Source organism: Gavialis gangeticus, unplaced genomic scaffold (genome assembly GCF_001723915.1).
Source record: "Gavialis gangeticus isolate Ggan-Ray unplaced genomic scaffold, GavGan_comp1, whole genome shotgun sequence".
Taxonomy (NCBI): Eukaryota; Metazoa; Chordata; order Crocodylia; family Gavialidae; genus Gavialis; species Gavialis gangeticus.
Genome location: NW_017728994.1, coordinates 6,577,906 through 6,604,090, shown reverse-complemented (window position 1 = coordinate 6,604,090; position 26,185 = coordinate 6,577,906). Strand labels below are relative to the sequence as shown.

Here is a 26,185-nt window from a genome sequence, read left to right as displayed (position 1 = left end):
AATCATTATTGTTTTAATGTGTTGCATCTCCAGTTTCTAATGTAAAATATCCTGTTTAAAACTGCTGGTGTTATTTCAAGTCTCAACTTACCATTTTAGTAACTGCTTCAGTATGGAAAAACTACATACTATTAGTCTCTCGATTCATTCTCAGACAAAACACTAAATTCAAATTCTCAGTGCAGACTTGAACTGCTCACTGGACTTATTGAGCAGTATGCTCACGTAAGAGGCAGAGTTTTGGCCTTCCAGCTTAGAGCAGCACTCATTTTCTTTGTAGACTTGGGATCACTTCCACTGCATTCAGGAATGGGTTTCATTAGCAGATCAATGCATCAGTTGGGATAATGTGCACTACTCTTTCACTTCTGAGAGCCTAGATTTGTGCTTCTCTCTATAAGAACATATGTGGACCATTATTCTAATTTCTAATGAACACTCTGTGCCTGCTACCAACCAGTATACAAGTTAATAGAATTCATGGCCTGTTCCTAAGAGTTTTAGGACTATGGTAGAGAATAAATTCTAACCTTCCAGTAAGATTGTCCAGCAGTGTGGGAAGAATTTAGATAATAGTTAATATTGTCTGGGTGCAACCTTTTGCTGTTATCTGCATGCATTTGTCAATACTAAGGCCCAGCTCAACAAAAGCATATGCATCTAAGTCCCCTTGTGGACCAGACCTATCCTTAAACTTGCACAGTTACTAAACTACATTCTGTCCAGCTCTTTTTTTTGTCCTCAGGATGGGGTGACTAAAAGTTAATGTTAGCTTTACTTTGTTACTGCCATCGGGTAATCATCTATACAATTGACGCGTTAAATTTGTTTTTAAATTTTAAATATCTTCATGTTTTTAAATCTCTTCATGCTCGCCAGTTATCAGAGATATGTCACAATAGTTTCCCAAAAAAGCCTTAAGAGTCAATCAGTTGAAGAAAGATTGATGTTCTTGTACTTAAAATATTCAGAGTAATCAGTTTTCACCTCATTTTGAACTGCCTGCAAGTTTAACATGTTGTTTAGTGTTACTTTCCCTCTTCCTGTAAAAATCTCTTACTTGCAATGACTTGATCTTACATAAGTAGTGAATGAGTGGCAAAGTTTAAGAATCTAGTAGGATGCTGACAGCTTTATAACTTATATACAACGAATAGTGCAGCGAGTTATTTACCATAACTGTTTGTCCTTTCAAAGCACATAGTTTATTTTCTTGCCAAAGTTAAGTGTTTGACATGTAAGCATCCCCTCACAATTACCAACCATATGAAAAATAATTATCATCAGAAAGTTAGTTATTCACATGAAAGAAGAGAATCCCGTGTTTTATCTGCTCAAATATTATTTCTTTATCTCAAGTCTGTTGTACATTTTACTGGCATCCTGACAAGTGAAATGTACAGTACCTGCTCACATGCAATGGGTTGGTGGCCTACAGTTGCTGGTTGTAATTTAAATTGCTGCTGTTTACAAAGTTGTTTCATAATTCTTATCCCTTTTCCTCCTCCCAGGTATTCGTTACAGCATGGATGTTAGTGTGGATGAAGTGAAAGCTTTGGCATCTCTAATGACATACAAATGTGCTGTGGTTGGTAAGTGACGTTATTTTTAATTGGAATTAGTTTGGATTTACTTCATACTAAGATATGAGCGATTTAATTTTTTTAAATGTTTAGATTCATAGATGTTGACGTCGGAAGGTACCTCAGTAGGTCATCAAGTCTGATCCCCTGTTCTGGGCAGGAAAGAGCACTGGGGTCAGACGACCCCAGTCAGGTGCTTGTCCAGTCTCCTCTTGAAGACCTCCGAGGTAGGGGAGAGCACCACCTCCCTTGGAAGCCCATTCCAGATTCTGCAACCCTTACTATGAAGTCCTTTCTAATGTCCAACCTAAATCTGCTCTCTATCAATTTGTGGCCATTTTTCCTAGTTACTCCAGGGGGTGCCTTAGTAAATACAGCATCTCCTATTCCCTGCTGCCCTCCCCTGATGAACTGATAGGCAGCCACAATATCACCTCTCAGCCTTCTCTTGTGAAGGCTGAATAGATCTAGGTCCCTCAGTCTCTCCTCGTAGGGCCTTGCCTGCAGGCTTCTGACTATGAGTGGCCCTTCTCTGAACCCTCTCAAGATTCTCTGCATCCCTTTTGAAGTGCGGTGCCCAGTACTCCAGCTGCAGCCTGACCAGTACCGCATAGAGGGGAAGCATCACCTCCCTGGACCTGTTCAGCATGCATCTGCTAATGCACGATAAAGTGCAGTTAACCTTGTTGATCACTTCGTCACATTGACGACTTATTTTCATCTTGGAATCAACTATGATTCCAAGATCCCTTTCCGCTGCTGTGCTGCTGAGAAGGTCATCCCCCAGCCTGTAAGTGTGTTGGTGGTTCTTTTTGCCCAGGTGCAGCACTTTACACTTGTCTTTGAACTGCATCCTATTTCGTTCTGCCCATTTTTCCAACCTGTCTGCCTGGATCCGTTCCCTACTCTCTGGTGTATTAATTTTGCCCCATAATTTGGTATAATCTGAGATACTATTCTCCTTTTGTATAAAATCTGCCACAGATCATTTTGATCACTTACACCATAGTATAAGCAATACAAGGGGTGTCAAAGAAACCATGCCATCTTGCCTGAGGGTTTGGAAAATTGGGGTTGAGTTGAGCAGCAGCAGTGCTAATTGCTGCGGTTCTTGGAGCGGTAGTAACCACAGTTCAGCCAGTCACCAAATTTCTGGCCCTGTGGGCAACCCCACAAGCCATCTCTCTGCTACCTGATAGCTTGTGGGGCTGGACGTTTGACACACGTGTAAGTAGCATGTTGCCCTTTGCTATCGCAACTATGTATGTTTGAATAATACTCAGTTCTCCAGATTCAGCTTACCTGCTGTATATCATTCAGTAAAATATTCTTTTCTTTTTTTAAGATGTCATTATTGCATGGAAACTACTTCATGGATTTAGATGCACCTTATGTAACTGGGTTAATCTATAGGCTTAGCCCGTAGCAGTGATTCTGAACCAGGATGCATTGAGATCCTTTCAAGGGTGTTGTGGGATGCTACACAATGTTAATACTGCTAAACTGTGCAAACGTGGTTCACAAATCCAGGGATTTCAAATAGGAACCCGTAGTGTTAAAAACATTTTCTGACCTTTTTGTTTTCTGAGTTCTTTATAGCAGAAGAATTGTTCTTTTATGTTTCTGTAGTTTTAAAAAAAAAAAAGTGAAAACTAAGAGCTGGCATTTTCCAAGGGGTGCCTCGAGTCTAAAAAGTTGAGAACCACTAGTATATAGAGTGAAACTGTACCTTGCATTGTGCCTAACTTCAGATTAACATGACTAAATACCTCTCTCTGATCACGGATTGAGTGGATGGAGGTGTGAAAGAGGTGGAAGTTCCTGTTTGAACAAAAATGTTGTAGCAGAACCTAGAGGAAGTAGGCTATATTTCCTGAGTTAAAGATCCTTTTCAAGCTGATTGGAAAATATTCCCTTCCTGTGAACAGAGGAGTTCATTGACATTAGTAGGATTGGAAGAGTTTGATGTATCATTTCAACAGATAATATCAATATTTATTTTTAAGCATGTATTTCTATTTTTAACGATTTAATTTTTCAGGATTGCATGAAACTAGAGGGAGATGATTTAGTAATAACAGTATACTATTATTATAGTGCAGTTTAACCACCTGTCATGACAAACAGCTACTGTAGGTCTTCTACCAGCTGAGTGGCATCAGTCCTGGCTCCACTCCCCTGTAGCTCCCTTCCTTCTGCTTTGTCACCTCCTCTTCTTTTGTTCCCAGTCTCCCTGGGGTTTCTGGGAGTTGTAGTCCAAACTAGTCAGCAAAGTTCCGTAGGACTGCTTCCCCTATCATCATACACTTCATCAGCCATCATTTTTCTTACATCCCCTTGCTCTAATCTTTGATTATTAACAATGGAAATATTTTTTTGTCAGTCTAAGAGTGTGAGGTAAAATTAGCGTTTATCAACATTTACAGATAATATCAAATCCTGCCAAGCCTACACATTAGTGAATTTATTTGTGAAATTGTGCTGTGGATATAGCAAAGGTTCAACTTCAGAAGTGATATTGTTTAGAGATTTGATAATTTTCAAATGTGTATATTTGTATCTTTGTTTACACACTTTCTGTACAGTCTTACTGATGTTGTTCTCTTCTTTCTTTGATAAGTGAAATCATTTTCCTTTTTATTATTTCAGATGTGCCATTTGGCGGAGCAAAAGCTGGTGTTAAGATCAATCCTAAAAACTATACAGTAGGTCTAAATTACATATGTACACTTAGTTTACTGGAATGGTTAGACTAACCAGTTCATAGTTCTCTGGAGCAGCATGGATAGTTTTGAAATCCATTTCTCACTCTGAAGAGATTAAATTAAGCTTATTTGCATGCATGGGATGGCCAAGTTTGGATCAAAAACAATGTTGTATTTAAGGTCTGTATAATGTATATATAAAAAGTCAAATACATGAATTATTTAGATAGCTAAATCTTTTCCTGAAATGTGAAGTCATTGATACAAATTTGGAGCCTAAAATTTTTCCAGGTGATGCTGTTTAGTAAGGGTTAAGTATCACCTTTCTGAGAAAATGTTTTCACTTAAGAGAAGTAGTTTGATAATTTTTATTGGTTTCAAAATGGCTTTCAGTTGTTTTCAAGTCTGAGGGTTGGACTTGGCTAGAAGGTTTGCTCTTAAGGGTAATAGTGGTTGTAGGTGAAGTTTGGTAGAGTTTTCAGTTTTTGAGGTGTCATTTGGGGAATCTCCTGCTTTGGTTTATCACTTATGGTAAACTGCTCTGAGACCTCCTGGACATGTTATGATATAAATCTAAATAATAGTATTTCTTTAGTGTGGCTTTACTAGCAAACTTTTTAAAATCAAAGCCAATTATAGCCAAGCTTCCAAGAACGAAAGCAAATGTTATGTATAATTTGATATAATTTCATGTATTGTATATACTAAATTTCAAATAAACTTAAGGAATTGCATGAATTAATTGTAGTCTTGTGTTAATTATGCTGTAATCAGGAAAGATATTGCTGTTGACTCTCAATTCTTATACATGACTATTTTTATAGGACTATTCTACTTTAAACATTGAACTGAAGTTTGGTCAAACACTGTCCTGATTCACTTATGCTTCCTTTTGAGTTGAAATATGTGAAGAAAGAAAATTGGATACTACCTCAAACCAATTTAGATACAGCATTGAAATTGCAAAAAAGGACAATTAATAAGCAGATGGCATAAAAACTATAAATCCATGAAACAGCCTTTTTCTTGTAAAAACTAATATATTATACTTAATATTAAATTTATGGCTGACTTTGTTGAACTCTAATAACCTGTGATGCTTGTTTCATTTTATTTATAGGACAATGAGTTGGAAAAAATCACAAGAAGATTTACCATGGAGTTAGCAAAGAAGGGATTTATTGGTATGTAATGCAGTTTTTTCTACTAAAAACTTTTGAATTAACTGAGCAGCCTGTTTTGCCCAACTGCATTTGGCTCTGTCCTTTTCTTCCTGGAACTCTGTTTTGTTTGCCTGTTGCTTGCCAACTCACCAGTTGTTATAGGCAGCTCTATAACCCTTATCTAAGCTCTCTTCTGGCTGCTTACTGTAATGCATCTGACCCTAGCTGTGTACATCAAATTGCAGCCTTCTTATGCTGACTTCTTATTGACTAAGTAGCAGGGATTAAGGGACTCTGCTCCACTATGCCCATAAGATATGAGTACTTAGGGACATCTTAGGGACCACATTGATAGTTTCAAAAGAAGCAGAGGTGCCTACCATAGCATATCAGCTTTTGTGATATTAATGGGTGTTCCATTTTATTCATATTCTTTGAATATCTGAGCTATTCTCATATCACTCTTTGGAGTTCTTACTTGACCTGATACTGTTCTGGAATACTTGGCCATTTTAAATAAAAGTTTATTAGGGTTCTTTTGCATGGCCAAACCTTTTGATTGCCTAAGAACCAAGGTGAAGAATAAGGCATTTGATAAAGATCTTTTCTACTTACAAGGTCAGGAGTGTAATCCCTATAAATGTCCCTTTATACATTTATCTTCCATTTTTCACTCTATATAGGGACAGCTGTGTCTGTTCACTGATTTGAGTCAAGCTTGTATACAGATAATTTTTGACATTCTGAATGGTTTGTTGTGCTCTTTTGTTCTGGTTTCATTAACAGTTTAAATGCTTCTATTACTGATTTATTGTAGGAGAGGCTGTGTTTCACAAACTCATTTGACATAATCATGGAGCAATTGGAAATTGGGCTGGGTTGTTATATGTCTTGCCAAAGCTTTATTTTTTAATTTAAATGTCTTAGCTTTAAGCATTCCTTAAACAGCTGCTTAGGTAGAGTACATATAATTTACCTGTTACAGTTGATTTATGGAGGTGCATTTAGGAATATCTTTCATGAGATGCATTATTTTGTACCTGTCATTCTTAAGTGATGTATACTCTGTATAAGTAGGTGATGCCATACTCTGGTATGATGAACAAGGAACAAATGGAGGGAAAAGTTATTTAGTTAAACTAGATAACAGTATTTCGAATAGCCAATCTTAAATATTTTTCAAGCAAGAAAACGTACGTTTTCAAAATTAAAGTAAAGAGAAATGAAATTACATAGACAAGTTCCTAAAGGTAGAACAAGTAAATGTACTACTCGTATAAATCAGTCACATGGACAGTGATCTACATGCAAATGTTGAAACAAAAATACAAATACATGCTTGAGACACTTTTATCTCTCTATTTTAACTGAGTGACTATTTTAGTGATTTGAATAGTTAAAGAGATTTTGACAGTTTTCTGAAATAGGTGCATGATATGTTGTGTGAAATGGAATATTGAGCCAAAAGTGTGCGTAGTTGCTTTAAATGGGATTTTAGGAAAGTAGATCTTCCTGGCTATAAACCTATTCCCACCTCTCAACCTATGTGGAAGAGATGTAGAAGATTTGAAGATGATTTGTCCTTGACTCTTGAGAGATGTTTTTACTCTTGCCAACAGGACCTGGTATTGATGTACCTGCTCCAGATATGAGCACAGGGGAGAGGGAGATGTCCTGGATTGCAGACACCTATGCCAATACTATAGGACACTATGTAAGTTTTGAGCAGATTCCTAGATGTGAAAAAGCTTCTTTATTCTTTGCTTAAATCCAGCCAACATTGTGCTAGAGATTTGTCACCCCGTTGCCTAATCTTCCAGGTTTATTTAATTAAATTAATTTTAATCTATGATTTAATCTATGATTAATTTTAATCTATGAATGTAAACTATAGAGCTGTAATTGATTTGAGGTTTTTAGGTCATGGTTTGGAAAAACAGCTTAATGACTTTCTTTAAGCATCAGATGTTCAAAGTGGTCTGCACTAATATGACCAATTTCAAAGGAAAAGCAGCTATAGCCATTATTTGACACCTTATATATTGTGTGTCATAAAGAAAGTAGCATGATACTATTTAAACTGCCTTAAGCTGTTGGCAACTGGTGTTCTTTTTTGAAAATGTGAATTTTTACGAAAGCATTTAAAAACAAAGACCTGCAAAAACAAAGTTTTAAGTGAAATCTGTAATTAAATTTTTAGTAAGCCTTTGAATATACTTGTAAAAATGCAGAATAGCAACACTGCAAGCAATAAGAAAGCATGATAAAGTGACTAATTCAGAAGACTTCTATATTTAAATAGGAACTCTGCTTTTTACCTAGTTTGAGTTAGCCTTTAGGCTTTATAATTTCCTTTAAAAAGACTCTATTAAACATTCCGATTTTTATAATACTCTGTCTCTTCAAAGACCATATATTTTATATAAGGCAGTTTTATAAATTATTAAATCACTGTGTCCTTCACATTTGAACATGATATTAAAATAATTTTTCTAAAATTGAGTTCTCAGTTGAGACTTACAAATGGTTAATAAGTAGAGGTGCACCGATAATCGGTCCAATATCGGATCAGTACTGATATAAAGAAAACTGGCTGTATTGGATATTGGCCCCCTAGGGCTGATAATTTGGCCAATAAATGCCTGTGCTGCGTGCAGCCGCGGCATAGCACAGGCAGCAAGGAGCAGAGCTGGCAGTGTGGAGAGCTCCCTGCAGCTGGTAAGTCTGGTGTAGGGGGAGGGGAAAGGGAAAGGGTGTTGGAGGGCAGGTCAGTGCCCCCTGCAGTGAGGGAGAGGGCAGGCGCAGGTGAAAGTGGGGCAGAGCTGTAGCTTATGGTGGGGGAGGGGAAGGTGGCTCCTGCCACTGCTTGTATCCTGGGAGAGTATGGGGGCCGTGTGCTCCCCAGACCTACATAGGACAGGCTGGGCTGCAGCCAGGGCTGTGCGATACTTTTAGAGCAGGCTCCAGTAACACTGGACGGATGCAGAGTATACAAAATTTTCACTTTGGTTTCTGCAGTAACTCCAAATAGCTCTTTAGTGTCACAATCTGTCATTTTTTGTAGAAGTTACGAAAGCAAATATAGCAGCAGCCTTCTGCACTTGTACTGCATTCAGCTTGACTTGAATAACATCTTTATAATCTTCAATAAAAAGGTGTTGGTTTCAACCACTAGTTCAGGCTGATAACTGGTAAAAACACCAATAGAAAAAAATAAAATGTTTAGAGTACGGGCTGGCAGTCTATAACCTGTGGGCTATTTCTGTCCTTTGAGGCTGGGACATTAATGGCAATGTGGTGGAGAGAAAGCTACGGGCAGTGGCTGCTGGATCAGAACTAGTGGCCCACCTTCAGACATAATTCTGTTAATTTGGTAGACTGCTCCTAGACAGCTGTTGACCCCCGGCTTTCTTGGCTTTTTCCCATTCCATAGATACTTGTACCAATCCCTGCAGAGGTGTTGCATGCACACTTCTGTAAAAATGAATGTACAGTTGAGAGCAGAAATCAATAACTGGAAAATGTAATTCTAAGTCAGCACAATGGTACCTTCTTCCCCTAGAGCTATGTAGTATGGCAGCATATTTTTTTTTTTTTTAATTAGACCTGCAGAGCTAAAGTAGCGTCGGTTGGATTTGGTTCATCTTTTTGGATGAGAGGTTGGGTAGAATTGAGTCATCTAAATCAAAATAAATGCAGCTGTCTGAGGGAAGGACTACTGAGACTAGATTTTAGAGGGAAGAGGAAACCAACAAAAGTAAAGGAGATGATTGAAGAGCCACTGGACCCATGCAGAATGAGCTCCTGGAAAAGCAGAAGAAAAACGTAGATCAGGGCTATTGAAGTCAAAACTTTAACTAACTTTCATAGACAGTAAAAAGATTGAAAACGGAGTATGACCCATTCCAGACTTTTGGGTGAATGAGTAAAGCTGCAATTTGGACAGGAACCATCATGAAGGAACTGAAATGATTAATACTGTGGTGCCCCCCCCCCCCCCCCAGTATATTCAGAGAGCTTAAACTGAAATGGAGGGGGGAGAGTTTAAACAACAGTTAGAAGGGCAATGGGATTCCCCCATTGAAATGTCTAGGATAAAAGAAAGTAAAATCTGCAGGGAGAAGCTTCAAGGACAGGAGAAGCAGAGGAATAAGAATTGCATGGCAGAGTAGAGAGTAGGGTTAAGGAGTAAGCCAGAAAACTAAATAAAGTTGTTTTAAATATGTGCCACATCCAGCAAGTTCAAAGATTACAAATACTAAGATAGGAATCTTAGAAAATTAACAGTGATTTATGGGTTAGTGTTAGAAAGCTAAATATTTGTCTTTCTTTTGAGGTGTCTAATAAAATATTTTTGTTTAAGCATAAGCACCATTCTAGGTGTCAGGAATCTCTAAAAATGTTGAAGCCAAGATTTAAATTAAATTGTTGTTTCAATGTGTGGCTTTAAGAATAGGTAGTGGCTCTCCATTGCTCCTCCCTTTCCTACCAGACCAATCAATTCTTTAATAGCTACCATATCAACTTTTCCAGAAAATCCTTCATAACTTTCTGGATTGCTTTATTAAGTACTAACACTGAACTTATTGACTGATAAATTTGAAGAAAAGATCTGATGCATCTCTCTTTTGCCCCCCTCTCCCCATCCTCAAACCCCAATCTAAAATCTTGTCTCCTTAACTGGCATTTCTCATGACAGAAAGCTGTGTTCACAAACACAGTATTTATAAACAGGTCTTTCCTTTTGTTTGGGTACATAGTGACTAGTTCAGGGTTTTTAAAATATGACTGAATGAAAACTTTGTAATATCTCAGATGATTGTCCAAGATTGTTGGAGTGACAAGCAATTCTTGTAAGTGACAAGTGATTTGCAGCCGGCAAACCACAAGAGGGAGCAGACTACTTTCTATAAGAAATGTAGATAATTTTGGACTGGAAATTCTAATTGGCAAGATAACACTGCTGGAAAGGAGATGCTGTCTTCTCTTCTCTTTGTCAGGTTTTAAATGGGAAGTCTTACTTTGGTTATATAGTGTATGTTAGGTAACTGGGTAGAAATATATGTATTTTAGTCGACATGATTGTGTTTAAAAAAAACAAAATCCAGATTTGTTGCAGTTGAACCCTTCTAGATGAAAATAGCAGCCTCTTATCTACCTTTTCTCCATATGACTGCACTAAAGGGTCAAACCACTGTTCAGCAAACACAAAGGTGTGGTTTGTGCCATATGCTGTCAATATTTTGACTTGAGTCAATTGCCTGTGATGGCATTACCTCAATCAAGAGTGTAAAGTTTCAAAGTTGTTCATAGGGTCTGCTTTTAAGAAGACTATATTATTGTTTCCTGTTGTATGATAGTTTAAAGGTGATTAAATAGTTTAAGATATAAAGATGTCTAAGATTTTGAAGGGATTAAATTGTCAATATCCACAATGGCTATCACAATATTATTATTCACTTGAAAGCTCACCCACCCAGTGCTTTCTTGTCACCAGGCAATGTGTTGATAGGGCCCTTCATGCGTCCTATCTTCATGTGAGCTAAACATATCATAAAATAAAATCAGAATCAACTGGTGTAACTAGATTTGCTAATTACAACAGTTTTATAAAGTTATGCTTTATTTCAGATACTGTCCTTATGGTACTAACCTGCCAAACACCATAGTATAGTATTTTTGTTGGAAGCTGAAGAAGAGCCGTGACAGTTCCACACTTCTATTACAGCTCTCAGGAAAAGCTTTGAATGTTAAATGTATCAGGGAAAAAATACTTCTGGAACTTGCATAACACATTTTACTTCAGCTGTTCATGACTGATCCCAATCTGAGAGAAATGCATACAGTTCATAGAATTCTTCACTGTCTTGCAGGATATTAATGCCCATGCTTGTGTTACTGGTAAACCCATCAGCCAAGGTGGTATCCATGGACGCATCTCTGCCACTGGTCGTGGTCTCTTTCATGGAATTGAAAATTTCATCAATGAAGCATCATACATGAGCATTCTGGGAATGACTCCAGGGTTTGGGGATAAGACATTTGCTGTTCAGGTAACTTATTGAGATGTATAATAACTTTGACAAAAGTTGAGAATGTCATTGTTTTTAAAATTGCTAGAGTAGTGGAGGAGTAGTGACGTTTTATAACGTCAAGGATTAACTTTAGCACTCATTAAACTTCAGGGTGCTACTCAGACAAGAAAGGGCCAAATGGTGACCTATATTTTCAGTTCTGATGTGAAGTTTTTGGCTTTCGTAATATTTTAGGAGGTCTGCAATTCCAATTTACATTTTAAACTTTTAGGAGCAGCCTGATTATTGCCAAGTAGTGGATTACACTGAGAAGTATTTTCTAATACCTCTTCACATGCATAATGTTCTTTTAAAGTTTTTTTTTCAATTTCTTCTGTTCCAATAGCAGGATTCGATGAATATGCAATTAGTGAGCTCTTAAGATACAGAATCTAGAAACTGGGCCTGTCAGCTTCATTTGTAACTGTTTTCCAATGTGCTTATTATAAGACATGGTAAAAGGGTGATTACTACATTTTGCAGCAAGTCCACAGCACTACCTGATTGTGACCTTACTGAACTTCGCTAGTTAACCAGTGATTTGAGGCAAACATCCTGTAGCCTGCTTAGAAAAACAATAGAACACTATCATCCTTGCCCTTTGGAATTTATATGTTGGCTCAGTCCTAAACATAGAGCTTCAAATTGAACAAGTAAACTGAAAACTTGGCAAATAGCTGGAGACTAATGGTGAAAGAATGAGGGCAGAGCACTTGAAGACAAACTTGTTACATAAAAAGCTTCATTTTTTTGTATCAAAGCTTGATTCTGAAAAAAGGGGGAACTACTACCCAAAAGCAAGAGCTTCAGCTTTATCTTATTCTAAGCTCTGTCATGGATTTCTGTGACCTTTGGCCAGCTACTTAAGCATGTCACTTTTAACAAAAAAATATATATATATTTTGACTGAACTGACTTGCATGTCATGCTGGGAGTGGGGGAGGGAGGGAGGGGGATGTATATGTTGGCATGACATGCAAGTTAGTTCAGTCACCAGTCTTTTAAGTAGGACTTGAATAGTAATGTGTAGGACCTCAGGGTATTCTGGTTAAAAGTGTACAGGATTTCCTCTGCCCCTACTGACACCGTATTTCTTCATGCCAGTATATGACATAGGAAGGTGAAAAGCAGAAACAAGGCAACAAGTTAAAATATTTAAATATTTTCATTGTCCTTTCCCATCTCCATTCTTTCAGGGATTTGGTAATGTGGGATTACATTCTATGAGATATTTGCATCGTTTTGGAGCTAAATGTGTTGCTGTTGGAGAGCATGAGGGAGCTATCTGGAATCCTGATGGCCTAGACCCAAAGGAACTAGAAGATTTCAAATTGGTAAGATTTGAGATAGAGTAGGAATGATTTAAATGTTTCTTTGCCAAATCAGGAGATGATTGGAGGCTGATGGTGATGTGAAATATTTACAGGTTATTCTGTCAGCAGTAGTTTTAAAGTAACCTATCAAACAAGGATCAGAAACAGTGATTGTTTTATGTTTCTATTTGTTACTAGTGTGAAGGTAATCAAGCATTTGTTTTATCATTAATGTGAGGGAATTGTGTTGTGTTTTTCACATTAGTGTTTCAGAGACCCACTTCAGGGTGCATGCTTCTCCAAGCTGAAACGTTTTATCGTGATACAGTGGCAGAAGTCAGGATTTTACATTAGGCAATAACAGTGAGGGTGAAAATAACCCCTTTTTTCCTTTCCTCCTCAAATAGCAACATGGAACAATCATTGGCTTCCCGAAAGCACAACCACTTGAAGGCAGCATCTTGGAAGCAGACTGTGACATTCTCATCCCTGCTGCCAGTGAGAAACAGTTGACTAAAGCCAATGCTCACAAGGTCAAAGCAAAAGTAAGATGATCCATTAAACCTGGAATTTAAATGTGTAACTTATAAATGGGGCTCCTAGTTTTCTCTGATAAAAATTTCAAATTGTCTGATTAAAAATCCAAAATTTCTCATTAAAATGAAACGCCACCCCACGCACACATGCGCACACGCACACTCTCTCTGCCTGTCAAGAATGACACTGGCGGGGGGATGGGCAGCCACCCACCACCCCACACTGCTGCCTCCCAAGAGCAGGGTGGGGAAGCCTGCAAAGGGCTGCAGCCATTTCACATGCAGATGTATGCCACCACTCCCCCCCCTTCCCCCTCCCCCCTTGCTCTGTCTGCCCATCCCACCTGTCATTCTTGATGCAGCACTGGCTCGAGCCACACCCTGCTGGGAGCCACACCCCCTCAAGAGCATTAGGGACAGACTAAGCTTGCTCCCTCTCTCACACTCTCTCTATTAGTGTGTGTATGTATGTATCAATTGAACACAATATTTTATTGATATATTTATCATTTTAAAGCAGTTTGGAAGGCTATCAGTTCCTCAATCACCATAATAAAATACATTCTAAATACCTATACACTTTGGTATTTGATTTTGGGTTTTTTATCATGCAAAATCAGAGCTTCCCTTGCCCCCTTAGCTCACAGAATTCAGGTCTAGACCCTTCATTCCCAAATCACAGCCCCCTGCCCCCACTTACCCCAGCCCTGCCAGAGGGGTCCCCCAGCTGCTAGAGCTATGGCTCTAGGGACCCGGGTCTACAGCCCCCTGGAGCAGCGCCTAAGCCCTGGCTGCTGCTCGCAGGAGGTGGCAACCACTGCAGCATAGCAGAGCGCAGAGCCCAGCTTCTCTCCCCACCCCTCCCCCTCAGGCAGCACTCACCCAAGGCCAGAGCAGAGACTGTGGGGGTGGGGGGTGGATGTTGGCTGCCTTCCCCCTGGGCAGGGGACTCGGTTTCCCCCTGCCAGGGCAGCACAAGGCTCACAGTGACAAGGAGTCATCCCCCCTGCCCCCGTCTCACTCTGCCCTGCTGCACCCGATCCCACCTGCTGGGCTGCAAAGGCTCTGGGGGAGGGCAGTAGGACAGGGAGCCTGAGCCCAAAATGGGCAGCTTGCACCTGCCCCTGCCCTGCACACACATCTGGGCGGAGTGGGGGGGGCAGGTTCCCCCCCCCCACTCTTGGGAGTGCATGCTATGGTGGGGAGCCTGCCTCCCACCCCCCTGGATGAGTCACCTGTGGCCCCATTGTGCTCAATGCCAGGGTCCTGCAGCCACACATTCCAGCTCTGGGCCTCAGTCCCCCCTTCTCCCCACCCTTCCCCCGCCTGCCAGACTTACCTGGGGGACCTGCTCTCCAGGCTGTCTGGCGGCCCTGTGCATATACATGCAAATAGCGCCCCCTGCCTAACCATCCTCCTCTCGCTCTCTCCCAGCCCTTTGCAGATTAGAACTCTGCCAGCCTGCAGAGAGCTTTTTGCAAAAGTGCAAAATCCACATGTTTCTCTGAAATGAAAAATCCACATTTTTCTCAGGTAAAGAGAATCTGCAGTTTTTTCCATCTTCCCATGGCAAATGGAAAATCCAGATCCCTGCTTATAAATGTAGAGAATGATTTATTTTCATATTGGCTCTAGCTCTCAGTGAGCATTTGCCTTCTATGTAAGCAGTTATTGTGTTGTGCTTTTTTTCCCAGATAATTGCTGAAGGTGCCAATGGACCTACAACCCCTGCAGCTGATAAAGTCTTCTTGGAGAGGAATATAATGGTCATTCCTGTAAGTTGTTTGTAAATGTTAATGAAAAATAACGTAAACAAACTCATTCTTCTGGATCATAGGAGCAGCCTTAAACAGGTTTTAATAAAAGAGTAACTGCAAAAATAATTCTGAATATTTTCATATAAAAGATATTTCTATAGTGTTCTTTCTGTTCTCATGTTTTTAAAAGGTATTGTAACTTCACTTAAGACTTGCGAGGCTGCTATCCACAAAATCCAGATTGCATTACAACCCCATTACTTAAATATATCTATTGCATTGAAGTAACACAGTTTTCAAGAAAGAAATGATCTGTAAATATTTGTCAGAGATTTATAATTGCTCATCTTACATGACATTCTAGTATTCAGTCCAGTGAAATGAAATAGGGAGGAGGAGTCTAAATTCAGCAGTCAAATTTCTGATGCTTATTTGCCTAATTTTAGACATCAAAGATCACCTGATTGAAGTTAGTAGGAATTTTTGAGGCTCTGCGTCTCTGAAAATCAGGTTGAGTTCAACACCTGTATATGAAAATTGAGACTTAGCTGTGTTAGTCTGAAGTCAAGTAGAAGGGAGGGTAGATTAATACTTTATAGACTAACCCAAGTGTCTGTGTGGGGTGGGGGGCGGGGTCCAGCACAAGCTTTTTTAGGCTGAAACTCACTTTATCATATGCTGTGAGGATGTACATAAACCAGTGTATAACTAAGAGAGAAATATTAGAATACGAAAGCAGAAGGGAGGCAGAGAAGAGGGTCTGGGGGGCAGTGCTGGGAGAGGCAAACAAACAAGCAATACATTTACAAGTAGAAACCAAGTAAAACTTACAATTCATGGGCAAATTCATGATTGAATTTCTGTGCTGTCCATTACACCCAGCCATGCTATGTTTTGTACATTTTAATTTACATTTTAAGTTAAGTTGATATTATGGTATCTTATGTTTATCATTCAAGAAGTTTGTTTTTGTGCAGGATCTTTACTTAAATGCTGGTGGCGTAACAGTGTCCTACTTTGAGTGGCTGAAAAACTTGAACCATGTCAGTTACGGACGTTTGACTTTTAAGTATGAAAGGGATTCGAACTACCATTTGCTTAGTAAGTGTTCTTTTACTAGCTCAACAGATAAATTTACTTAGTAAGAAATTCCAATAAAGTAGGAAGTAAATTGTAGATGTGTTCCATGTCTTTGTGAAAGGCTGTAGAAGCCAGATGTGAAAATGATCTATATTCAGTATAACTGTTCTTACTGTTTGGATGGTGGGGAAAACATGAAGTGCAAAGGAAATGTATTACCAGATTCATTAGTGAATTACTAATACTTGAAGAAAGAATGTATAAACTTAGCAATGGCTTAACAAATAGATACTAAGTGTTTTGTTAAAATGCCTTAAAAGCCCCAATTCACTTCGTTTCATAAGAAGTAAAATACTCTTCATTTAAAAAAATCCCTTCAACTGTATACTAGGTATGACAAGGTGACAAGTTACAACTTGGAAGTGCACTTCTTTTGTCCCTGAGCGGCTACATGCCCTTCTGCATATACAGCCAAGTAGGATATCTGTAAAGTACATTAACATAACCTGGTACAGGTATTCTTAAAATGTGGCTAGTGGCCGAAGAGCTTTACTGAGGTCCACTGTATTGGTTTCTTGGTTTCCTGACCAAAATACTGATTTATGTGAAAAGTATAAGCTTGAGTAGAACTGTACTATTTCACACCAGGTTTAAATAAGACTTGTCAAAAAACGCTAAGTAGCACTGAAGATTGCCTCAGTCTGTCAGGATAGAACACGGTGATTAAGATAAGGAACTTTTTAAACACAACCTCTTTATGTTTCTTTGCTCCTTATTGGGGACCTACTAAAGTAGCTGAGTTTGTTTTTCTTCACACCCCCTTCTTGGCATTATTTGCAGTGGGCTAGGCAGAGTTGACTAGGAAACTGGTGATGTAAATACAAAATTATGATGCTTTGTTTTATTTTTAGTAACTGTATCCTGAAATATAGTATCTTTCATTTTACTTTTGTGAAACAGCATACACATGGTCTTTCCATGTACGAAATGCTGATTCAAAAAAGTATACCAGCAACTGAAAATTCACTTGCCATTGTTTCCTTTTCTTTTCCAGTGTCTGTTCAAGAAAGTTTAGAAAGAAAGTTTGGGAAACATGGAGGAACTATTCCAGTTGTGCCTACAGCAGAATTCCAAGATAGAATATCAGTAAGGGACTGCTTTGCAATGTTTTGACTTGCTTCAGTTTGCAATCCAGTATTGTAATTGTAGATAAAATCTCTTCTGTTGAGCAGATGTGACTGCTATCAAGGATGTGCCCAGTAACACAGCTAATTTTGTAATTGGTCTCTTTGTATATGACTCCATAATGTTTCACATTCCAATATTCTTTGAAAGCTGACATTTTAATGTGTACATAGAATTCACTTGGTGTTTGCGCTGTTAATCATTCAGTTCTTTGTAGTACTAGTCACTGTTCAGATTAGAGATAGCAAGTTTAAATCCCATATGGTCTTTTTTGCATGACACCATATATATAAGTGAAGATATTCAGCGTGTTTTTGGGATTGCTCATACTACTAATTCATTAGTGACCAAAAAAAAAAATCTAAAAAAAAAAGTTGAGTCAACTTGAAATTGCCATTTATGCCAAGTGAAAACCAAACTCAGTGGCAGGCCTGTACGAAGTGGCTAGTATTTGGTTCAGATTAGGCTGATTTGGGGGACAGTGATTCAATTTAGGACAGATTCGAATCACTGAATCAATTCAGCCAAAACTGATTCAGAGATTTAGCTGCTGCTGAATCTTCCAATCAAACAGCCCTTATCCCCTGCCTGCTCTCCTAGCCCTGTCAATGGCTGTCCCCCAGCCCCAGCATCCCGGCACTTTAAAATAAATAAATAAATAAATAAAAATAAAAAAATAAAACCCCCGGCTCTCTCCGGCTGCTGCTAGGTGGGGGGGTGATCCCCACAGCCCCGTGCTGTGTGCCCGCTCTCCTAGCCCCAACATTCTGGCTCTTTTTTAAGCTCCCACTCACCAGCTGCTGCCAGGTTGGGGGGAGCAGGGGTGATCCCCGCTGCCTTCCACTGACCTACACTGCGTGGGGGGCTCTACCACGAGCCTCCATCCCCCCCAACTGTTTTCCCAGCCCTGTCAGTGGCTGCCCCACCCAGCCCCAGCCTCCTGGCTCTTCAGGGAAAAGAAAAAAAAAAAAAAGCCCAATACTCATCAGCTCCTGCCAGGCAAGGGGCAATCCCTGCTGCTCCCCACTACCACACACTGCGTGGGAGGCTCTGCCACGAGCCCCCAGAAGCCCCGATGGCCACTGCAGCAGCTGGTAAGTGGGGGCTTTTTTTTGTTGTTTTAGAAATGGGAGCTAAGGCTGGGCAGGGCAGCCATGGTGGGGGTGCTGCTGGGAGAGTGGGTGGGGGCTGGGGGAGCTAAGGGGACTGGGGGAGCAGGCAGGGGATGGGGCCTGGTGGCAGTCCCTCCCCATGGTCGGTGTCTGTCCTACCCCTCCCCATCTACCCCAACCATGTACTTACTGGCACGGAGTCCAGGTCCAGCTCCCTGTGGCAGCAAGTGGGGACTGCCTGAATCTACAAAGCTCTCTGAATCTTTTCTGAATTGATTGAGAGAGCTTCAAATTGGAAATAAGGGTTTCTGGCATGAGGGGATGAAAAGATAATGTTCTCCCACTTTGTATAGACTTGAAGGCAGAGGAATTCTCCAAGGAAAGTGAAAATAATCTTTGAATTAGCAGACTAGTTATTGATTCTTTATTACAAGGCCGAAGTGAACCATTGCAGCAGCCTTATGCTGCCTGCCTTCATAATAAACCATTAGAGACTTACCCAATAATTTCTGCATCTAATCTAGTCTGTTTTTTCTATCTGAGAAATAAACTACCATTTGGAAAAGATATATATTTATTCTTCATTTAATAGCAAATTGGAGCTACCTTTTAAATAGGATATTGAAGATTGAGGTTTACATTAACCATTGTAATTTAGGATTCCTGAATTTTGCATGATGAAATGACTTTATCCCTAGTTTTAAAAACATTGTTTGCATTTGTACAAATTCTGAATAATTTCATCTGCATCATTGATCAATTTGATCTACACCAGTAAAACAGACCAGAATATTTTTTATACTAGCAATACTTTTTAAAAAGCACTTGGAGTAAGAAAGATTCTAGAGCTTCAATACATTCTTTTTAAATTCAAATATTAAATTCAAATAGTATTTCTCCAATCCACATTATTCTGTATAAACTGAGAACAGAGTGCCGGTTTTGTAAACCTTGTTCACTGGAGTCATGACACACATTTTCCATTTTCATCAGAACTTTTCCATATTTCATATGTTGTAAGCTAGTGTTTAGTCTCACAAAGCGTTTGATAGTTCACCCAGTGATTATTTAAACTCTGCATAAGTTAAGTGTTTCTTCTATAGGGCATTAAAAGAACTCTACATAAGAAGTCAACCAATTTCAGGAACCTAGCCATGGTAGACTGCATTTTGATGTACCAGAGGCAGTTAATCATTGTGTATTTCTTTCAGTTTGAGCTCTGATTTCATTCTCCCATTGCAGGGTGCATCTGAGAAAGACATTGTTCACTCTGGTTTGGCCTACACCATGGAGCGTTCTGCCAGGGTAAGTACTGTATTGACAGGTGGATCTACAGAAAGAGGAAGGAAACTTAACTGCCACAATAGCAAGATACTATTACAAACTACTGTGTACTAGCTTTACTTGGGCTTAGGTGTAGGCGTCTTTTGACATAAAGGGTGATTACCATAGATGGATTGATGGGGGTATGGACAAATTTTAGCCAAAAATTTTGGGTATTATAGAAATTACTTGCTTGTCCTTTTTTGGTGGTCTAGAATAATCTGTTGCAGTAGAAGTATTTGCAAAGTTGTGTTAATGTCATTTGTATGGGTAGTAGATTTGCACCCCTTTTCCCCAGTATTTTCAAATGGAGGGACATACCACTGGGACATCCTTGTATTTTTGTGAAGTTCAGTCCCCATCCTCATTTGATTGGGGTATGGTGCCTTAAACCTCATGAAGGAGGCAACTTGAAATCTAGCGAAGACGAGCCTTAACAGCAGAGCTTTTAATCTTGTCACCCCCACCTTAAGTAAAATCTTTTGAAATGGTGTACATAGAAAGGCTTTTCAAGAAATCTTATTTGACTTATTTTTTTTGTTCCATTTCACTTTAGCAAATCATGCGCACTGCCATGAAGTACAACCTGGGTTTGGACCTGAGAACAGCTGCTTACGTCAATGCAATTGAAAAAGTTTTCAGGGTGTACAATGAGGCTGGTCTAACCTTTACATAAATGGGTTATTACCTGCCCTTTATTGATACTTTATTCTCCTGCCGTTATGTACCCTCTTCTTGAAAAAGCTTATCACAAGTTTACATGTAACCATAACTGTTTCCCCTTTCTTCTGAAATTAGAGTGGATTCTCAATTAGTTTCAGTCCAATCTAGTTTTTAATAAAGAAAAATCCATGAATTAGGGTGTATACAAATATGTATCAAAAGATAACCACTTCATCTGCACTTGTGGGGGCCATTCTGGGTATTTCACCTTGAAAACAAAAAGGTACATTTAATGTACAGATTAGTGGTCTTGGTGCATGGGCCACCTATCACATCCTGTACTAGATGAGCAATTGGCTCACTACTACTTCGTGCACTTTTGTTTAATGATATAATTTTGGCTTTGGCACTTTCATAAGGCCTTATATAAATAATGCTGTGGCATTGTTTAAGGCAGAATGGACCTCCTGCAGGGAGTAACTTTAATAGGAGTCTCTAATTTTTACTTGTAGCATAGCTTCAAACCTGTTTCTCTTTTGGCAATGTTTGTTTTCTTTTTTATAAACTGCTGCTCTTATAGGACTGCTTTCAATTGCTTGCTCAGCCTGAACTTGACTCAAGCACTATAATATAGAGATAAGTGACAGGAGCTGGTATTTTTATAAGCTGAAGTAGTATAATTGTGTACAGACATCAGGTCATCTCTGTTCTGATAATGTTTTAATTAAGTCACTTTACCTAACCTTTCAGTTGCTAGGGTTTTTTTTGAGAATTACTGTATTTGATAAGTATAATCATAAACATGTAGTCCAAAGAACTCTAAACCTTTTCAAATTCTTTTCAGTGTTCTCATCTTGAGAGGCTTTCTAAACATTAGTTACATTGCCTCTATGAACAACTCAAGTGGACTGTAACCCAGAAACAGGTGGCCCAACTACTACAAAAAAGCAAGACTGCTGCTATAAAGTTTAGCTGGTGTCTTAATACACCCTGACTTGTGATCTTTTTTTTCTCTTCATTTAGAGGTCTTGCATATTCTGAACACTCAAGTACAACTAAGTGGACCTTAAAACAGTATTGGCTCAAACTTAGTTTTTTGAGGTTTTTGTCGAGGCCTTTGTCCAGTGGAGTTCCATTGATGTGCCAGATGTTATTTATGTCATGAATATAAATGTTTTTTTTAAAGAAACTAACTAGTCCCTTCCGGAAACTCATGCTTTTTTTCTAACTACTTTGTAACTGCATGACATAACGTGGTGAGAAGAGCAGTTATTAAAAAATTGACCTTTGCAAACCTACTATGCTGGTGTATTACTGTTTTCCACAGTTATTTTACATGGTAAAAGCTTTGTCTTGTAGCAGTTGCTAAAAAATTAAAGATGCTATTTCTTTTGAGTGATTCAAAGGGACTGATCAGAGTAGATTGAATTTTATTAGTAGATGTTTAGGATTGCAAGTCCAAAATAGATGACAAAGCCAGTAAGGAAATACAGATTGCCCGAGTGAGGGACTAATATTAGAGGGATGGGGGTGAGGAAGGGAGCACAACTAGGTTACAGAAAATAGTGTTAGCCAACTAAGCCTGGGGGTGGGGGAGGAGAGTGGGGAAAAGGAAAGGAGGGGGTTCCTGATGCTGAGAGAAAAAGAAGATGGATACACACAAACCCGTACAATGGTCCGCAGTGGTGGAGGAAGTAAGCTGAAGAAAGTGTCTCAGTCCATATACAGTCTCATCGTGGGGGTCCTCTTTGGGTGGAGCAGGGTGGTCCATTGCTGAAGATTCCTCTCAAAGTGAAGTCCATCAGGTGCAGAGGGGGATTCAGGCTGGGTCCGGTCTGGTGGTGATCTGTCTGGTGGGGTCAGAGTATTGGCGGTGACCTGTGATGTGCTCCTTGTAGATGTCATGGGACCAGCGGATCGTGTCAGACACCATGAGGCAGCACATCAGCTTGGTGTAGTGGTGGGAGATGCAGTAGGCACACAGGACACTCCTGTTGCTGGCATCTCAGGCTCCAAGCATCCCCACAATGAATGCATTGACCATCACATCATAGCCGCGGCCCCTCAGGATGTCAGCTAACGGGGCGTACTTCTGCTTGTGAGCCCGGGCGTTGAAGACTTGGTGCTAGTTCTCAAAGGGGATGGTCACATCTACGATCACAACCTTCTTGGCCTCTTCGTTGGTGATCGTGATGTCAGGACACGTCTGGCTCTCGCAGCCCAGGATGGCGCGGTTCACAGAGATCTTCCCCGCTGCAGCCAAAATGGCCCTCATTAGGTGGTCCTGGACAGCATTGTGGCGGAGCTGCTAGGTTCTGGTGTGCGGCCTGCAGCTCCACAGCACATGGGGGAGGGTGTCTATCATGTAGCCGCACCGTTGGTACCTCTTGTCCCGGTGACTGAAGTGGACAGCCCTGTTCGGAGGCAGGCAGTTGAGGCAGGTGTGGTGGAGGGAAGTGTGAGTCCATGAAGCTTGTGAAGCTCCTGCTGGGCATGAAGTGGTTGCTGGAGTCCCACTTTGAGGTGACATCAGAGACCTTGCCCTGGTCGGGTTTGGCCCTCAGGTCGCTGGTATACTTGTTTTGGATGGTGTCCTTCAGGAACGGCTCCAGGAAGGTTCTTGTGCTGGGCGTCACGGTGACACGGTTGGCTTGCAGGGAGACTCCCAGCTCCTGGCACTCTTTGGTCCAGGTCCAGATGCAGCTGATGCGCTTCCCAAGGTGGTGCATGGCATTGCAGGCTTGGCTCCACAGCAAGGCAAAGTCCCCACCGTCTCTGCCAAACTCGCCCCCAAGTGAGCCACTGAGGAAAGTGGCCAAGTCATGTCTGGTTGGCTGTCTCGCAGTCCTCTTGTGGTTGGTCTCCTCGAGGGCACTGGTGGCAATGATACTTACCGTGGGGTCTGGGCAGGTCAGGAGGCGGAAGGTGTGGGTAACCACCACAATGTTGCAGAGGTCTCCCATGCAGGGGACTTTGGCACCTCCCTGCCGGTAGGGGATCTCGTTGCTGGCCCTCAGCGGCAGGTGCTGCCACTTTAGCAGCTGTCTGATCTCAGCATCCGCCTTGTTGAGGGTGGTCTTGGGGACTGCCGAGCCTCTGAGGACGAACGTGATGCAGGGGATGAGGAAAGTGTTCACTGTGCCTGTCTTCTGCCAGGGGGCCAGCAGGGGTGAGTCCAGCTTGCAGGTGTCCTGCACGATCCTGTTGATAGTCTCTTCCGGTGTCTGCTTGGCCTGTTGGCCAGTGGGCATCCCCAGGTGGCAGTAAGCCTCACCGTCGCGTAGGTGACTCTTTGCCTGGCCCTGGATCGTGAGGGTGGAGTCCAGGATGTGGCTCTTCTGCCTGCTGTTGATGTGCAGGGAGGCGCACTTGGCAACGTTGAAGCGCAGGCCCATCCATCTGGTCGCCTCAGAATGTCACGTCCAGCATTTGCTGCAGCTGGGTGGCATCGGGGGGCGAGGAGAACAAGGTCATCAGCGTAGGCCAGGACACTCAACTTCTGGCCGTACAGGTCAAGCCTGCCGGGGTCGCCTGCCACAGCTCAAAGGAGCAGTTCCATGTACTACACTTGATCTGAGCCTTCAAGAGGCCAAGAAGCGATAAATTAAAAGAACAATCCTCCGCTCCTTCCCAAAAACTTAATTGTTTTAGAAACAGGCAACTTTTATTGTTAACTCTTCATTTTCCAAATCTAGTGTTTTTGGTTTTGTTTTTTTATAAAGTTTTTATCAGTAAACACCAGCAGTGTTTACTTTATCCTGTCTAGGGAGGTTGTATAACATTCTGACCCACTTGGGTCAGACAAGAAATTCAGACACCCAAGAAATGCAATAAGAGAAAAGTACTTGCGAACATGACTTGACTTTGTATTTTATACTAGCTTATCTTAAAAATGAGAGAGCTTGGAGAATTCTTATTTTTATTAAGGCGTACAGTAGAATTAAGAAACTGTTGCTGATAACAGCTAGACATTATCCCACGGAACAAAAATTAGAACTTCTGAAAAGTTACTTTTTAGTATAACTTTGTATGGAAGATTCCACTACATGGAATTAGACCTTATTTAATGTTGCCTTTTCCTGACACATTTTAGGTGCTATCAACCGCTGCTCAAACTAGGTCATGGTGTTACTAATAGAAAGTTTAACCATAGCAACTTTTCTTGGGAACAGGTCAATTTTTTTTTAACTTTAATTATTCTATTTAGTTAGCATAGCTGTGAAAAAACAAATGGGTAAGAAGAGTGAAGAGACCTGGGTGTTGGTATCCCTAAGATTTTTGGTGTTTCTAGTGCCAAAATTACATGCATGTAGTGGAGAGGCAGTTGGGAAAGACCTCTTAAATGTTTGTAGACTTATTGAGAGCAATAGGTTGCTCTGCTTGATAGTTGTATGCATTGACTTGCATGCCCAGGTTTAATCCTACTCGGTCCCTGTCCCCCAGATGTGCTGCTGGGACTTAGGCTGTGCTTCCTGGCTCCTAAAGCCAGGCAGTGCAGGGTTTTCCCTGCTGTGGTAGAGACTCCCAGAGGGATTCTGGCACCCCTTCATAGTCATTGCCTAAAACTGGTGGCCCTCACACCTACCCCTAGTTACAGTACTAACAAGCATTACTGTAGACACGCTTTTGTAAAAATAGATTTATTTTATGTTAGAAATCACATGCTGTATTTACTCTATTCTAAGATGAGGTTCCCCCCATTTAATTTGGGGGGAGCCCCTCATCTTACAATAAAGTATGGATGGGGCAGGTGGCTGCTATGGCTCAGGCTGTAGCCCCTACCTGAGGTTGGGGCCATAACTGCAGCTGCTGCCTGCCCTTGCTGTTTCTGCACCCTGATATCTCCCCCTGCAGCCTCTTCTTTCCAGCTCCCACCCCATCCCTGCCACAGCCTCCACTCCCCACTCCTGACCCTCTTCTCCTCTCCTACCCACCCTACTCAACTAGGTTTGCTCTGTGCTGGCAGGCTTCATACATGCTGCAGCCTGGGACACTGAGCATGGCCCTGGCCCTGTAGCAGCAGTGCATAGCCTACATGGCTGTTCTGGGGGCTGGGCACAGTACCCCAGGCTAGAATGGGGGTTACAGAAGCTGGGGAGGAAGCAGGGAGCAGAGGCTTGAGGGAAGAGAAGAGGAGGGCAACAGGAAGCCAAAACTGGAGAGGGGGGAGGGACAGGTAGGAGACAGAGGTGGCAAGGAGGCAGGTGCAAGCAGGGAGCAAGCTGCTTGACTTCCCCAGTGCCTACCCTCTGCAGGAGTGGGTGGGATGAATTAAAGGTGCTTCTCCAATAATGAAATTCTATACATGGAAAATTATAACAAATCTATAAATTTTCGTTGTATAAAATCTAATTATTGGAGTCATCTTAAATTTAGGGTCATCTTGGATTCAAGTTAAAATAGTATGTATTTTACAGAAGTTTATAGCAATGCATGTTTCTGTCTGAACAAGAGTTAATTCTGTCATGGCAATGTTTAGGTTAAGTGACAAAAAACCCTCAAATCATAGTTATAGATATTTCTCTACTGTAGAATTAATATGTAAACAAATAGTATATGAAGGTGGTGTAGTGTTGTCAGTTGATAATGCTTTCAGTCATTGCTCTGCATCTTAGGACTGTTAATGGGGACAGCTGTCCACTGTGACATGACCTCCAAGCACCAAAATTTAACCTAGATTTGTAAATTTGC

General features: G+C 40.8%; 1 protein-coding gene across 1 annotated transcript in view; it reads left to right on the top strand.

Moving 5' to 3' along the window:
* Positions 1-21,795, top strand: part of GLUD1 (glutamate dehydrogenase 1) — a 39,873-nt gene extending 18,078 nt beyond the window's left edge. The window contains exons 3-14 of the mRNA XM_019502251.1: positions 1,512-1,592; positions 4,233-4,288; positions 5,409-5,472; positions 7,071-7,165; positions 11,325-11,504; positions 12,722-12,859; positions 13,246-13,383; positions 15,069-15,149; positions 16,109-16,232; positions 17,266-17,357; positions 19,751-19,813; positions 20,388-21,795. Of these exons, the coding sequence (XP_019357796.1) occupies positions 1,512-1,592; positions 4,233-4,288; positions 5,409-5,472; positions 7,071-7,165; positions 11,325-11,504; positions 12,722-12,859; positions 13,246-13,383; positions 15,069-15,149; positions 16,109-16,232; positions 17,266-17,357; positions 19,751-19,813; positions 20,388-20,507 (1,232 nt within the window). The 3' untranslated portion in view covers positions 20,508-21,795. The remainder of the gene's footprint in view (positions 1-1,511; positions 1,593-4,232; positions 4,289-5,408; positions 5,473-7,070; positions 7,166-11,324; positions 11,505-12,721; positions 12,860-13,245; positions 13,384-15,068; positions 15,150-16,108; positions 16,233-17,265; positions 17,358-19,750; positions 19,814-20,387) is intronic.
* The last annotated feature ends 4,390 nt before the right edge of the window (positions 21,796-26,185 follow it).